Consider the following 16,138-nt stretch of genomic DNA (forward strand, 5'->3'; position numbering starts at 1 on the left):
TTCTCAAACTTAATAGTGACAAAAGAGATATTATCATCATCGGTCCCAAAAACACCACGGCGCCCACCCATAATTTCCATCTTCAATTTGACAGCGCCACCCTCACTCCATCCCCGCTCATCCGCAACCTTGGTATCCTCCTAGACCCCACCCTTTCATTCGAACCCCACATCAAACAGTTAACCCGGACTGCATTCTTTCATCTTAAGAACATAGCCTGACTCCGTCCATCACTTACATTCTCTGCCGCTGAATCCCTAATCCATGCATTCATCACCTCCAGAATCGACTACTGCAACAGCATCCTCTACGGTACACCATCCAAAACCCTCAACAAACTACAATATATTCAGAACTCCGCTGCCCGCCTCCTCACCACCACCCGCTCCCGTGAAGACATTACCCCTGTCCTCCAAAACCTCCACTGGCTTCCCGTCCCCCAACGCATTCACTTCAAAATTCTTCTCATCACCTACAAAGCCCTCCACGATCTGACCCCCCCATATCTCACAGACCTCCTCCATCCACATAATCCCCCGCGTCCCCTTCGCTCCTCAGACTCCAACCTCCTGGCACTCCCCTGTAAGACCAAGCTCCGAACCTGGGGAGACAGAGCCTTCTCCATCGCTGCCCTCACTCTCTGGAACTCCTTGCCCCACTCACTCCGTGCTTGCCCTGACCTTCCCACCTTCAAAAAACAACTCAAAACCCACCTCTTTAAATCTGTTTTTAATGTCTAACCTTCTATATCTGACTGCTGTGCCCCGCCCCCGCTTTTTTAACTGTGTACTAACCAATGAATGTTGTATTCTGGTGTGTCTTTTATTCTGTTTACTTGCTCTATTCAACTTCATTCTTTTGTAAAGTGTCTTTGAGTATCTTGAAAAGCGCTATACAAATCAAATGTATTATTATTATTATTATTATTATTCCGTCAAGAGCCATTTTGCCTCTTCCAGTAAAAAAAAAAAAACATGACACTGCTTATGTTGCAAGTATTTTTAAAATGTTACAACCACAAAATTCGACAAACGGCACTGCAGTAATATATGTATATAATACATAATATGCAGCATAGTACATCATATAAGTATAGTTATAGGTGGCGTTGACTGTCAAAAGGCAAGGAGAGGCATTCTTTTCTTTTTTTGTACTTATTCAGAAGTTATGTTTTTTGCATTTTCTCCCTGTGCGCGCGTGGGTTTTCTCCAGATACTTTGGTTTCCGCCCACATTCCAAAACATGCATGATAGCTTCATTGGCGACTCGAAATTGTCACACAAAAAAAATTAAAGAAATAAAAAATAAATTGTCCACAGGTATGAATGCAAGTCAATGGTTGTCTATATGTTCCCTGTGATTGACATGCCACCAGTCCAGGGTGTACCCCGCGTCTCGCCCAAAGTCAGCTGGGATCGGCTCCCGTATACCCCCGCCACCCTAATGAGGATATCTGGATGGCTGAATATTTCCTGATTCATCATTAAACATTTGATATTCCCCAATTGCTACCGTACTGACTATTCCCTGATTTTTGTCTAACATACAGTACTCTTATTCACGGTTTCTTGATCAGCATATTTAGTATTGGACAATTCGTGACCCACATACCAACCATTCCCCAATTTCTCAGTATGATACAGTACTTTGCTCTTAGACTCACTGATTTTGGTATAGCCATTCCCTGACGGACGGCCAACGTCCTGACCGTTTCCTGATGGACGGCCAACGTCCTGACCGTCCCCTGATGGATGGCCAACGTCCTGACCGTTTCCTGATGGATGGCCAACGTCCTGACCGTCCCCTGATGGATGGCCAACGTCCTGACCGTTTCCTGATGGATGGCCAACGTCCTGACCGTTTCCTGATGGATGGCCAACGTCCTGACCGTTTCCTGATGGATGGCCAACGTCCTGACCGTTTCCTGATGGATGGCCAACGTCCTGACCGTTTCCTGACGGACGGCCAACGTCCTGACCGTCCCCTGATGGATGGCCAACGTCCTGACCGTTTCCTGATGGATGGCCAACATCCTGACCGTTTCCTGATGGATGGCCAACGTCCTGACCGTCCCCTGATGGATGGCCAACGCTTGATTCTTGACTCGCATCTGGATCTGCTAGCTATCCCCTGATTTTTGAATACTTCTTGATTCTCAACAAACGTACCAACTATTCCCAAATGTTTGTTTAACATACTGACTAATCCCTGCTTGTTGACAAACATGCTGAATATTCTCAGAGTCTTGTCTGTCATCATATACTGACTGTCCCTGATTTTTGACTAGCATACTGATGATTTCCTCTTATGGACTTCTGCATCTTGACTACTCCTGTGTGGATTTTGGTGTAGGGCAGTGACTCTTTGACCTACGATGCTTAACCCAGAGCGAGAGAGCAAAGAGTGTAATGTTCAATTGGATACCGTTTCTGGATCTTTGGTGACATTTCCCAGATAGATTTCCACACAGAAACATCCCATTGCTGTAGTATTTTGAAAGGTCAACCTTCCACGTGTGGCCTCCTGAAAAGTTTAGTCATTTTTATTTGACCTTCATTTATCCAGGGAAGCAATTTGAGAACAAATTCTTACTTATAAATGCAGCCTGAAAATGATTTATTTAAAGCCCAGTTCTAAAACAACTCATTCACAACCACTCAAGTGTGCAGGATGACATTTCATTGTTTCTTCCTTATCTTAAAATCCCAGATCCCATTCTAATCAGCAGATACGATTTGTCAGTGCGTACAGGTTTTTGGACCTTTGAGGCCAACGTGTTGGTTTTTTTTTTTTCCACAAGAGTCTCGGGGATTGTGGATGAACTTGCTGAATGACATTCTGCTCATAGCTGTGTGTGTACAAGAGGCCTCACACGCCCTTCCAGTCTTACATACCAAATCTGAGGGATGTGTTTGGTCTTCTCAGTCGGGAAAAAAAGCAGACCTGCTGTTATTTTTAACCTAATAAATGAGCGGTTAATGAGAAGCCCGGTGACATTTTTTCCAAAATCTTGGTAGCTACTCATGTAGATAAGCACGTCAGCCTTTGCAGTCAAAGCGAGAAGCACTTGCTGGACGTCAGGTCAGGTAAGAAGTGCTCAAGTGTTTTTCCACGTTCTATTCAGCAAAGTTATTTTTGTTACCGCATCTGCACCGTATCATAGGTTATTTCCGTGACATTTCCATAACAATCTGCCGACTTGATCTGGCTTTGTCGAGTTTGCTGTGCCTTCGGTGTTACCCTGGCACTAGAAAACTTAAACATTAATAAACATAATCCAGCCCGACACCTTTATTTCAGAAGGTGTTAATTGTACCAATTCAAGCTGGTAAAGGACTTGTTTGGGTCCACTGAGGAACTGAACCTTAATTACACAATCAAGCAAAATACAAACATTATTTTTCATATTGAAGCCGTCCTTTAGAACCAGCAAACACTTTACATTCTTTACATTCAATGTGACATTAGGCTGAGAGATACGCTCCCATGGAAAATGGTGAAAGCAGTTGAACAAGTGCAAGAATGTACATTTTGCACGGTTGGATCTTGAGGAGTGGGCAGTTCAAATTCAGTACAAATTGGAAATTTGAAATCCCAAAGTGACAAAATGATAAGTACATGTGATTTTTTTTTTAACTTTTCAATCAATATTCAATTATCGTAGTAATTCTACACCAGGACAAGATGCAAATATAATATATTCATGGAAAATTATTCTTTCCTTCACTGGATGGGGAAAAAAAAAAAAAACAGTCCTACTGCCTGAATTTGAAATGACTAATTATGGTTGCGTGTCCCATCACGGCATATTTCTAACTTCAGTGAACTTGCGTACTCACCCTTTCCCATCCTGTCCTCTCAGCGAGACCATGGACGAACACGGAACAGACAGTCCAGTGGCCGTCAAGGTGGAGGGCCACTCTCGCTGCATCATCCTGAGGTACTTCCGGGGGGACATCGGGAGCATGGTGGATGCTCACTTCAGCCGTGCTCTCAGCAAAGTATGCAAGGCCAGCGCTCTGGGGGGCAAGGTGAAGAAAATACGCAAAAGCATTAAATTAGGTAAGTGAGCATAAAGTCACATTTGTTGACATTTATGGGTGTTCCCCATGGATTGTGCTGAAAATGATTTGGAATACATCGAGTACATGTAGTACAGATATGCTCATCGTCATGACTTATGGACCGTCCATCCATCCATCCATCCATCTTCCATTGCTTATCCGGGTCGCGGGGGCAGCAGTCTAAGTAGGGAAGCCCAGACTTCCTGGTACCCGGCCACCTCCTCCAGCTCCACCGGGAGGACACCAAGGCGTTGCCAGTTCAGCTGTAGGACATAATCCCTCCAGCATGTCCCAAGTCTGCGCCGGGGCCTTTTCCCGGCTGGACATGTCCGGAACACCTCACCAGGGAGGCGTCCGGGAGGCATCCGGACTAGATGTCCAAGCCACCTCAATGCTCCTCTCAATGTGAAGGAGAAGCGGCTCTACTCTGAGCCCCTCGGATGACTGAGCTCCACACCCCATCTCTTAGGGCGAGTCCAGCTACCCAACGGAGGAAACTCATTTCAGCCGCGATCACGTACCATCAATACACGTCTGGGTCTCCCAGGTCTGTTTGGCATCCTCCCCCGCCAGTCATCAGCTGGGGTGCTCTCCAGCACCTCTATGATGGTCTCCGAGAAGACCGTGTACTCTGAACGTATATTCCAATGACAGTCAGGACCATTTTCCCAACCCGAAGGCGTAGGGAAATGACCCTCCTGTTCACCGGGGATGACCGCAACACAGAGGCACCAAGGCACCAAGACGGGGTCTATTAATAAGCCCACACCACCTCGCCGCTTCTGCCCTGCAGCAGCCCCAGAGTAGAACAAGGTCCAGCCCCTCTCGAGGAGATTGCGGGTCGAGGTGAGTCCGACTATACCTACTCGGAATGTCTCAACCTCTCGCACAAGTTCGCCAGAGAAGTGACATTCCATGTCCCGAGAACCAGATTTGACCGCCGAAGACCAGGTCGCTCCCAGGCGCCCGCCCTTGACCGCCACCCAAAACGCAATGAATATCCATATGGCGTCACTAAATAATAGCAAAGGCAACACAGGAGGGGTGCATGTTTTGACAAAGTTATTTATTATTTTCCAAATAATGCAACTGCTTGTTTCCCTTCAGAGGAGAGCGGCTCCTGTCAGGACAACGATGCGGAGCCTCTTCCAGTGTCCGATTGTCACATGACCTTGAAAACCATGGAGAATCCCTGCAGGCCGTGGCCCTCCTTCATCCCCAGGGTCAGAGAAGAAGCCTCCGGGTTGCAGTCTGCTGCGTATTCCACGTCACCGGAAGACTTGAGTCTGACGGGGCAGCAGTATGCCACGTCCCTGCTCAACCTCCTGCACAGCGACCGCGGCGAGATGGGGCCCGGCGTGGCGTCCAGCTCCAAAACAGAACTGGTGCCCAGCTGGATGGTGCCCCAAGGATTCAGGGACTCTGTGGAGCCCGCAATAGGCTTTGAGTCTGGTGAGTCATTCAGCGACAGGCTGCTTTCAAACAGAAATGTCTGGAGGACTGGTGTGAAACCTCGTTCTGTCAGATGAAACGCAAGATATTTGCGTTTTTAATTGGACAAAAGGCAACGTCAGCGACATTAAGAATGTCCACGAAATGCTTGACTGACCCTAAACCAAAGACTAACTGATCAATTTCATTTTGGACTGGCACTGCAGAGCTCCACACAACAGGAGGTGTCCTCGCTGGTCCACCAAGCCAAGCACATGGCTCATCCAATGCCTTGCTGGCACCGCTTTCTTTCCCACCGTGTGGTGTTTGAGTCCGGACAGCGTGTGCTAAGAAACCCCGTCTTCTCTTCCAGGACAACGTCTGGACAAGAAGGACTTGTACTGGTACTGAGGGGACAACGGGGACAGGAATGGAGGCTACGCTGACGAAGGTCATCATCATCTTCCACATGGCCGTGGTGTGACCAGAATGCCTCAGCTCGTCGTGGCTGCAAGCGGGGAAAAAAACCTGTTGTGCCGCTTTGTCTCATTCTTCTGCTTGACAGGACAGAGGAACTCGTATTGCTGATGTTTTCCTGCCAACTATCATCACCAGAACCTGGACCAGTATTACTCCAGTGCCAACAGCGTGTGTACGTCACTACTGCATGTCTTGTGTCATTCATGTAAATATGCAAATGCTGTATTTTAAACGCTCCGGCTGTAACCTTCCATAACCTTTAAGAAGTGACGCCATCACTTCGAACTTGGCAGAGGAGTGGCCTCCAGGGGCCAAAGTCTTCAATAACAAATGAATGTTGCATTTTTAATATGCTGGGTGTTCAGGAGAAATGAAATAAATGAGCTCAAACGGTCCCAAGCCATTATTGCATTCATTGCTGGTAATTGTCAGAAAAGTGTAAAAATAAGTCAACTACTGCCGACGTTCAGATGCAAAACAAACTAAATCCTGATAAGTTCACAGAACTTAAAAATTATGTTTTAACAGATTACACCAGGGGTGGGCAAACTACGGCCCGGGGGCCACATCCGGCCCGCCAAGTGTTTGAATACGGCCCGCCCGTTCTTTCCAAAGTATTTCATTTAAACTCAACATACGAACTGGCATCATGGCTTGAGCCAACCTTTTGATGGTTTTATCAATTTTGTTATTTGATGTGGTCTGTTGTTTACAAAGTGCTCCTGAAAAAAGGGACACAAGCATAATGATGATAATAATAATAATAATAATAATAATAATAATAATAAATTTTAAAATATTTAAATATAAAATATTTAAATATAAATATTTTAATATAAAATATTTAAATATAAAATATTTAAATATAAAATATTTAAATATAAATATAAAATAATAAATAATAATAGCAGATTGCATGACACTTTTACAGATACAATAATACCAGGTGGACTGTTACGTGTAAAATATATAGTCTGCCCCCCCCCCCCGTTTTGTTAAATCAATGCGGCCCGCGAGTCAAAAAGTTTGCCCACCCCTGGATTACATGATAATATTTGTGATATTTTCAAAGGTTTTAAGTTGACACAAAACAAAAATTACATTTGCTGTTGCCTTAAATTGTCTCTGTCTCAATCTTATAAATATTGAATTTACTGCCATGTCCTCCAAATCTGATGTTTTATGGCCTCCAGCTCTCCGGCTAAGATTTCCACTTCAGCTTCAGCGAAGGTCTTCGGCTTGTCAGCAGCCACCATTGAGAAGAAGCCAGCGAAATGCAACAAAGTCTCATTAAGCATTCATGAGGTACTTAGCATAGACCAGGGGTCGGCAACCTTTACGATCAAAAGAGCCATTTTACCCCCTGGCTCACTAAGAAAAATAGACTGGAGCCGTAAAACATAATTTAAAAACAGCAGAGACGTGCTCGAGTGGTTAGCGCGCAGACCTCACAGCTAGGAGACCAGAGTTCAATTCCACCCTCGGCCATCTCTGTGTGGAGTTTGCATGTTCTCCCCGTGCATGCGTGGGTTTTCTCCGGGTACTCCGATTTCCTCCCACATTCCAAAAACATGCTAGGTTAATTAGCGACTCCAAATTGTCCATAGGTATGAATGTGAGTGTGAATGGTTGTTTGTCTATATGTGCCCTGTGATTGGCTGGCGACCAGTCCAGGGTGTACCCCGCCTCTCACCCAAAGACAGCTGGGATAGGCTCCAGCACCACCCGCGACCCTCGTCAGGATAAGCGGTAGAAAATGAATGAATGAATGAGAGATGTGCTCACATTCAGAGCGAATTGCGAGTCTCCCAAGATTTTGATTGACTGCCAGATTTGGAGGGAATTTTGGGGTATCAAAGTACTTCAGAGTTGGTCAAGTAGTCTTGGTCTCACAGAAAGTCGGATTTTTTTCCAAAGATGCGTATTTTCCCCATTCAGGTGTTAAAAAAAAAATACTTGAGCAATGTGACGGGAGCCACAACAAAGAGGCTGAAGAGCCACATGCGGCTCTGGAGCCGTGGGTTGCTGACCCCTGGCATAGACCATTCATGGTAAAATGGGGGGGGTGTCCAGGGCGGGACCAGAGGTGAATCTAACCTCCAGGTGGAGTGGCATTCGTGAAGGGAAAATGGCGTGCAGGTGTGCGTACGCACGACTTTACGAATGGGAATATTTTTAGGCGTACTCACACTATGTGTACGATTTCTACGTAACGTTTTTGAAACGACCCCCCCCCCCCCCCCCCCCCCCGGTGTTCGAATCAGCGGCTACTCACGGGAAAAGGCTCTGGGGGACACCTCAGGTTGCTGGGTAAAGGAAGCGTCTCGGTGACCAGGAAGCAGGAAGTGAAACGTTCCAAAATAAGAGCGCACGACAGGAAGTGATCACTCCCGTCCTGCGGAACATGACGCTAGCATACCTGGTGGAGTCACGGCGTGCGCGTGCGAGAACACACGTGTGAAACCCCTAATTGTGTGCGTACCGCTTTAAGAAGAAGCCATGTAACCGCCAAATCGTGTTTGTAAGGAAAGTAACTTGATGGCTAATTCATTTGTGAGAGAAAGCAGTCGCAAAGGACACGGGGTGATGATAACCATAGAGCTGGCACTAATGCAAGATCGGAAAGTCAAATCTGACCAATAGAATGGATTGCAAAGCAACTCCTAGGCCGAATGTGACAAACAAAATGTGACACCGACCCCACGCGTGGCCTGACAGGACGACGACTTTTACTTTTGGCACTTGGACGGCAGTAGCGATGTTACATGAAAGTTTTACCTGCGTCTGGAAGAAATGACATGACTTTCTTCAGCTGCGTGGAAGATGCGAGCGTGACGTCAGTGGGAGGAAATGCACAGAAGAACGAGGATATGGAAAGGGCGTGGGGTGAGCGTGTGCGGGTCTGACATATCAGAGCATCCGGCGTCCGGGATGTCACATAACGCTCTTCTCCATCCGCCACCATGATCGATACGTACCACAGCAGCTCGGGGCCCCAGCCGCCACGCCAACGTGGTCCTCCTCAGACCCCCGTCCTCAAGCCGCCGCCACGCGGCATGAACATCTTCATCGGTGTCACGCTGCTCCACGTCCTCGTCACCGTGGGGGGGTTCGCTTTAGCCTACCATACGGTAAGAACGCCAAGCTTCATTCTTTTAGCCTTTCTTCAGAGGAGATATATACCTGTCAAAATGTACTGTGTACTGTATGTAATATGTACTGTAAACGTACTGTATTCATTCCATTCCATTGCCACCATCAGCAGAATGTTCGGAGTCAGGGGAAAAAGAAATATGCATCAATTGATTCCACAGGTCATATTTCCAGCCCAATGACAGCACTGGTCGTTGTAGACCAGGGGTGGGCAAACTACGGCCCGGGGGCCACATGTGGCCCACTAAGCGTTTGAATCCGGCCCGCCAGTTGCTTTCTAACTTTTAACATACATGCTGGCGACATGACTTGCAAGTCGGATGTCTTCTTCAGTAAAAAAAAATAACAATAAAAAATTATTTTTAATGTAAAATTCAAGTTTGATGTGGTTTGATGTTTAAAGTGCTCTGGAAAAAAAGGGATATATGGAACATATTTAAAACATATAGCTAATAATCTGACACGTTTACAGATAGAATTATACAAATAAGTACATAAATAAAATAAATAATAAATGTATAAAAATATAATAATTGATACATAATGTAATTAATAATAATATATTTATAATATATATAATAAATTATATATATATAATATGTAGATTAAATATAATATATAATATAATATAATAAATAAAATTAGACAAATAATTCTAGGTGGACTGTTATACAAATACATACTAATAAGTAAATAAAATAAATAAATAACTAATAAAAATATAATATCATATACTAAATATAATATATATAATAATACAATTAATATATATAATATAATTAATCAAAATATATAATAAATAAATAAAATTAGACAAATAATTCAAGGTGGACTGTTAGAATTATAAGTGTAAAATAATGTGTGTGTTATAAAAAATATATATTCTGGCCCCCCGCACAGTTTTGTTAACTCAGTGCGGCCCACGAGTCCAAAAGTTTGCCCACCCCTGTTGTAGACATTGTCATCAATAATAATTTTTTCAATATGATTCTTAAGAATGCAGCATCTTTTTCCCACGCCAAAATTAACCTACAAAAAAAGAATTGGAATTTTCTTTTTATTGGAATTGTCTTTGACGTTGAAAGCATATTTCTTTGAAAAACACGAATGAGCTTGGAAGAAATACACGAGTAGAGTTCAACGACGCTGTCAGGACGTTTGGTGGGTGGGGGGGGGAAATATCACATACCAAATGCGTTTTTGGAAGATGATGATACTGCGGTTGAATTGAAATAATGAGCAATGTGTGTGTATTCATCATTAGATGGCGTATTTTCATAAGCAAACTTCAAAGACGAGAAGAACGTCTCCATGTTGGATGTGTTACGGCATACTGTACTACATACTGTACTACATACTGTACTACATACTGTACTACGCTGACTAATATTACCTATTGACTTCCTTATCCAACAGGAAATGCGGCAGTTATCTGAAGGAAAGGGTATGTTTGACCTTCCCGTCTGTCAAAAGTGCTAAAAACACAAACGTTTAGCTTTTTTCTTCTCGTTTCCAGCTGCTTTTCGCGCATCAGAGAACCCGCCGAGTTCCTCCAGAACATTGGCTCGCATGCTGGTGGACAAACCATCTGGCTCTGTCCTCAAAAGATGTAAGTACACTTGTGGTTCCGTATCTGGGCCCCGACCACACATCAAAGATGTTGATGCTGGTACTTGGGTCATGTGACCAATGGCTGCCAGGAAGAGGGCTTCCTCTGCCGTTGCTTTCAGCACCGTGGCACATTTCTTCTTTAGAAAAAATTCCTTTTTGTCAATCACAGTCTCTTTGTCTGCTTGGGTGGAGGCGGGGCTGCTAGCATACACACAGAGTAAAAAAAGTCAAAAGTAGATTGCAATATATTGACATATTTTACTTTTCTTAAAATGAATGTTCAAATCGCAGCCCCAATCTTGTGTATCATCTCGTGACGCCCCAATCCAGACATTTTTTTCCAGCTTAGATTTCACCAAAAGCTGATCAAATATACCTTTAAAGAGCACACTTCTCTTCCATACGCTCCTCCCTCCTCCAAACGGAAGAGCAGCTGAACAATGTGAAGAATGTACATTTAGCACTGTTGGATCTTAAGGAGAGCTTGAAGATGCCAGAAGAAGAAATGGGAGGGACAAGTTGGAACGTTGGTGAAAATGTGGATTGAATGTGATTTAGTGTCAGGTATTCCCACTGTCATCATCTCCGGATGGCAACAAGGTGGGATTGCTGAGCCTCTGGCAGCCATCCGTTGCTGCTGAGCTTCTCCATCCTAAAACGGCAGGATCCCATTGGCTGTCCGTCAAGACACGGGACCATCCTGGGCCCCAATCAGACGCCATCTGCCAGAGAAGAAACATCTCCAAAGGCCTGGTCTCCTTCAAGGTTTGGAATGAGCAGGAGACACCAAACATGGGACATTGAAAGGTAGAAGAAAGTCTTCTTCTCCGTGGACGCTCCTGATGGCTTCCTACGTTACTGGAGGACCCACCTGAGATGTTCTCCACCATCATCATCCTTCAATGGAATAATGGAGCTTCAGGTGGTACAGGAGCGTCAAACGGCAGAGATGTTGGTCAACAGGACAACGCTGCACTTGACAAAGAGGAATAAGCTGACTCGTTTGGACCATCCTGCATCTTCCCCTCATCTGGATCCAATGGAGAACATCTGGGGATGGATGATTAGAAAACTGGACACGAGTTCCAGACAGTGAAGCCATCTGCAGCAACATTCCACCCCGCTCCTGGGAACGCGGCCATCAAGCATGCCCAAAGGATGGTGGCGACTCATCACTCTCCTTTTCATACGTTTCATTTCTATTGGGGGGGGGGGGGTCTTCAACTTTGATCATCTGATGAACAGCCTGTTTCACTTCAGTGCTTCTTTGCAATAAATGACTTTTCTGTCACTCCGATTTCTTTTTCTGTTTGCATCCTTAAGATCCAACATTCCTGGTCTTGGCCCATTTGGTTTGATGCCTGCAAAGAAGTGCAATCTCAAGGTGGGTTTTAAAGGACTTGCCATTCCTCCCCCAGCAGGTTACCTCCGGTGGGACCTAAAGCACTCGGTGAGGAGGAACATCAACTACTACCACCAGAGCAGCTGGTTGACCATCCTGCAGCCTGGAGACTACTTGGTGGTCTCCCGGGTGACCTTCTCAAAGGGAGACCCCCATAGACCCCTGGCCAGCATGGTCAAGCTGAAGCGGAGCGAGACGGCCGAGGAGACGGTGGCCATGGAAGCCTACTGCAGCCTGAGCGGGACAGAGGCCGGGTCCGGATCCGTCCCCCAGATGTGCACGGCCTCGCAGGAGGAGGTGATGTCGTTGGAGATGGGGAACCGGCTCGGCGTGTGGGTGCAGGACCTGTCCCTGGTGGACTACACTGCCACCGCCACCAGCTTTGGGATGTACAAACTTTGACTTGAACAAAGTGGACTTTCATCAGCTCCTAATTTATTCTTCTGTATTTACTATGTCTAGATTCTTGGAATGTCTTCGAGGAGGACAACCGATAGATTCTTGTCCATTTATTCTCTGGAATGTCTTCTAGGAGGACAACCGATAGATTCTTGTCCATTTATTCTCTGGAATGTCTTCTAGGAGGACAACCGATAGATTCTTGTCCATTTATTCTCTGGAATGTCTTCTAGGAGGACAACCGATAGATTCTTGTCCATTTATTCTCTGGAATGTCTTCTAGGAGGACAACCGATAGATTCTTGTCCATTTATTCTCTGGAATGTCTTCTAGAGGACAACCGATAGATTCTTGTCCATTTATTCTCTGGAATGTCTTCTAGAGGACAACCGATAGATTCTTGTCCATTTATTCTCTGGAATGTCTTCTAGAGGACAACCGATAGATTCTTGTCCATTTATTCTCTGGAATGTCTTCTAGGAGGACAACCGATAGATTCTTGTCCATTTATTCTCTGGAATGTCTTCTAGGAGGACAACCGATAGATTGTACAGGTGGAGATGCTTGATGAAGCAACCAATGGTCCAGCATAGCGATAAGCGGCGTAGAAGATGGATGGAAGGATATTCTACAATACATATTCATAATTAGGTGTGCAGCCTATGAACCTTTTGATCAAGGAAAATATTTTTAAAATCCACATTTTAAGCCATTCCATTTTTTTTATGTGTCATTATTACAAAACGTAGATGAATATTGTCGCAGCATATTTGCAGCATATTGTTGATTTGTTGAAACATATTATCCCAACAATATTTTAGATGAGAGAAGCGGAGTCTTGAGGTGAAATAATGAATTTAAATTATTGTGTCTACCTTTGGAAAGCATGCACCAAGCGAGCGGCACCACTCGCGACCGCTTGCAAAGGTCACGCGCCCACAGGATGTGTGTGAGCGAGGCGTCTCACAATGGGTTCAAACAAGCACTTCCTGCTTTGAGTCACACTGCGGGACAAACACTCATCACGTTCCACGGCAACCTCCCCATCTCCAGTGACGCTGCTCGTTAGAAGATGAGTTGTTTTAATACAAGAATGAGACGTTAAAGTACAGAGTGCTTTGAAAACAAGCAAGCAAACCAACAATAATAATAATAATAATAATCATTGCATAGAATTGTTCAAAGAACACACAAAGCCCGCTGCAGTTGAGTGCTCAGTGAGGCTGCAGGGGATTGACAAAGTATTACTTTTACAGGAAGTACCTGAACACATGCTCCCTCGTACCCACGGTTATTCTTCTTCTCAGCCCCCACCAATCCTGCTTGGTACATGGATGTCTATTGATCTAGCTCAGCGTCCGCTGACTGTACTTACTGTACAGCGTAGCAGTGAGGAGGCGGATGATTGCATCCTCGGACTCTAGCCGACAACACGCATTGGTCCGCGGGCTTCATGAAACACCTCCTCCTCCATGGAAGACCTCCAGTGTGCATCTATGAAAAGCTACATTTTCAAGCTCATGATTCATGTTGTCACGTCTGCACCACCCGCAATCCCATTTAGGATTTCCTGCCTTTTTGCACCTCTGGCAGTGTCAGCACAAATAAATGGATAAACAATAAATAAATAATGGACTCAAAAATCCAAAAAGCATTATGGTACATATGTTATAGTTCTTGAATATAGATGTTTTTCTCGTGTATGTCTTTAAAAAGAGCAAATGTTCCCTACTATACATGATAAGCACGTGTTATTACAATTGCATAGCGGCCCTGTTAAAAAGCCCCCACGTGCCATAACGGTCCATGTGCCACAGGTTTCCCACCCCTCTTAAGGAACATTCTTGCTGGCGGGGGAGAAGAGTATGAATTGAAAAGCTAAACACTATGAAAGTTGATTATTCTCATGTCCCGTTACGAGGGTCCTGGCAGCAAAAAGGGTAGAAATAGTTGCCATGGTAACAGAACCCAATAGCTTCTTGCTTTTAAGCTTAACAATGGAGGTGGGCGTGTCTGACGATGACATACATACAGTAGCATCCAATCGCAAGCAAGCTGTCCAGCTGGGAAGTATGCATTTTAGGAGGTACATGCTTTTCATTGGACAGTTGACATGATGCTTGGGACATATGAAGGACAAGCTAGTCATGTCCTTATGTCCTTATTAACACACGCACACACACACACACACGTGCACACACACACGTGCACACACTGGCTGGCTGCTGGATGTGTTCAATGACCAACCCCATCATCCCACGTGCAGTCGTTCTTCTGCTTGGCCAGTTTGCGGACCACCCTCTCCAGCTCTTTGCGGGACTTCTGCTCCTCCTCCAGGAAATGTTTCATCCATTTACTCTCCTGAAAATCACCCCATACACACACACACACACTCAGAATTATTATCATTATTATTATTATTACTATTATTAACATCTCAGTACAAACGTGCTAAAGAACATTCATACATGCTAACATCCTGTACGTAATAGCACAGTGATTGCTATCATTTATAGAGATAAACAATATTAGAAACATGCTAACATAGTGTACGTAATAGCAGTGATTGCTATCATTTATAGAGATAAACAATATTAGAAACATGCTAACATAGTGTACGTAATAGCACAGTGATTGCTATCATTTATAGAGATAAACAATATTAGAAAAATGCTAACATAGTGTACGTAATAGCACAGTGATTGCTATCATTTATAGAGATAAACAATATTAGAAACATGCTAACATAGTGTACGTAATAGCACAGTGATTGCTATCATTTATAGAGATAAACAATATTAGAAAAATGCTAACATAGTGTACGTAATAGCACAGTGATTGCTATCATTTATAGAGAGAAACAATATTAGAAACATGCTAACATAGTGTACGTAATAGCACAGTGATTGCTATCATTTATAGAGATAAACAATATTGGAAAAATGCTAACAGTGTACGTAATAGCACAGTGATTGCTATCATTTACAGAGATAAACAATATTAGAAACATGCTAACATAGCGTACGTAACAGCACAGTGATTGCTATCATTTATAGAGATAAACAATATTAGAAAAATGCTAACATAGTGTACGTAATAGCACAGTGATTGCTATCATTTATAGAGATAAACAATATTAGAAAAATGCTAACATAGTGTACGTAATAGCACAGTGATTGCTATCATTTATAGAGATAAACAATATTAGAAAAATGCTAACAGTGTACGTAATAGCACAGTGATTGCTATCATTTATAGAGATAAACAATATTAGAAAAATGCTAACATAGTGTACGTAATAGCACAGTGATTGCTATCATTTATAGAGATAAACAATATTAGAAAAATGCTAACATAGTGTACGTAATAGCACAGTGATTGCTATCATTTATGGAGATAAACAATATTAGAAACATGCTAACATAGTGTACGTAATAGCACAGTGATTGCTATCATTTATAGAGATAAACAATATTAGAAAAATGCTAACATAGTGTACGTAATAGCACAGTGATTGCTATCATTTAAGGAGATAAACAATATTAGAAAAATGCTAACATAGTGTACGTAATAGCAGTGATTGCTATCATTTAAGGAG

General features: G+C 43.9%; 2 protein-coding genes across 9 annotated transcripts in view; one reads left to right on the forward strand and one right to left on the reverse strand.

Moving 5' to 3' along the window:
- arhgef6 (Rac/Cdc42 guanine nucleotide exchange factor (GEF) 6) overlaps positions 1-16,138 on the reverse strand; it is a 49,598-nt gene that overhangs the window by 6,681 nt on the left and 26,779 nt on the right. For 5 of the 8 annotated variants that reach the window (XM_058053121.1, XM_058053146.1, XM_058053129.1 and 2 more), the window contains 3 exons: positions 14,788-14,901; positions 3,840-4,019; positions 2,425-2,523 (listed from right to left, as the gene is read on the reverse strand). In XM_058053121.1, coding sequence (XP_057909104.1) covers positions 2,425-2,523; positions 3,840-4,019; positions 14,788-14,901 — 393 coding nt within the window. Of the gene's footprint in view, positions 1-2,424; positions 2,524-3,839; positions 4,020-13,605; positions 14,902-16,138 lie in introns of those variants that run through there. The other 3 variants (XM_058053155.1, XM_058053165.1, XM_058053184.1) reach the window with 3 other exon arrangements.
- Positions 8,837-14,532, forward strand: cd40lg (CD40 ligand). Its single transcript, XM_058053440.1, has 4 exons — positions 8,837-9,106; positions 10,545-10,572; positions 10,645-10,737; positions 12,158-14,532. Exons 1-4 carry the CDS (start codon positions 8,939-8,941, stop codon positions 12,541-12,543), a joined length of 675 nt encoding a protein of 224 aa, XP_057909423.1. The 5' UTR covers positions 8,837-8,938; the 3' UTR covers positions 12,544-14,532.

The sequence above is a fragment of the Doryrhamphus excisus genome, chromosome 2, assembly GCF_030265055.1.
Source record: "Doryrhamphus excisus isolate RoL2022-K1 chromosome 2, RoL_Dexc_1.0, whole genome shotgun sequence".
Taxonomy (NCBI): domain Eukaryota; kingdom Metazoa; phylum Chordata; class Actinopteri; order Syngnathiformes; family Syngnathidae; genus Doryrhamphus; species Doryrhamphus excisus.

What these genes read in the sequence shown, in the direction of transcription:
- cd40lg (XM_058053440.1), top strand. Translation starts at nt 8,939, where the DNA reads ATGATCGATACGTACCACAGCAGCTCGGGGCCCCAGCCGCCACGCCAA. An exon ending in TCGCTTTAGCCTACCATACG is followed by an intron (nt 9,107 to 10,544) that starts GTAAGAACGCCA and finishes CTTATCCAACAG; the next exon opens with GAAATGCGGCAGTTATCTGA. An exon ending in TGGCTCTGTCCTCAAAAGAT is followed by an intron (nt 10,738 to 12,157) that starts GTAAGTACACTT and finishes TTCCTCCCCCAG; the next exon opens with CAGGTTACCTCCGGTGGGAC.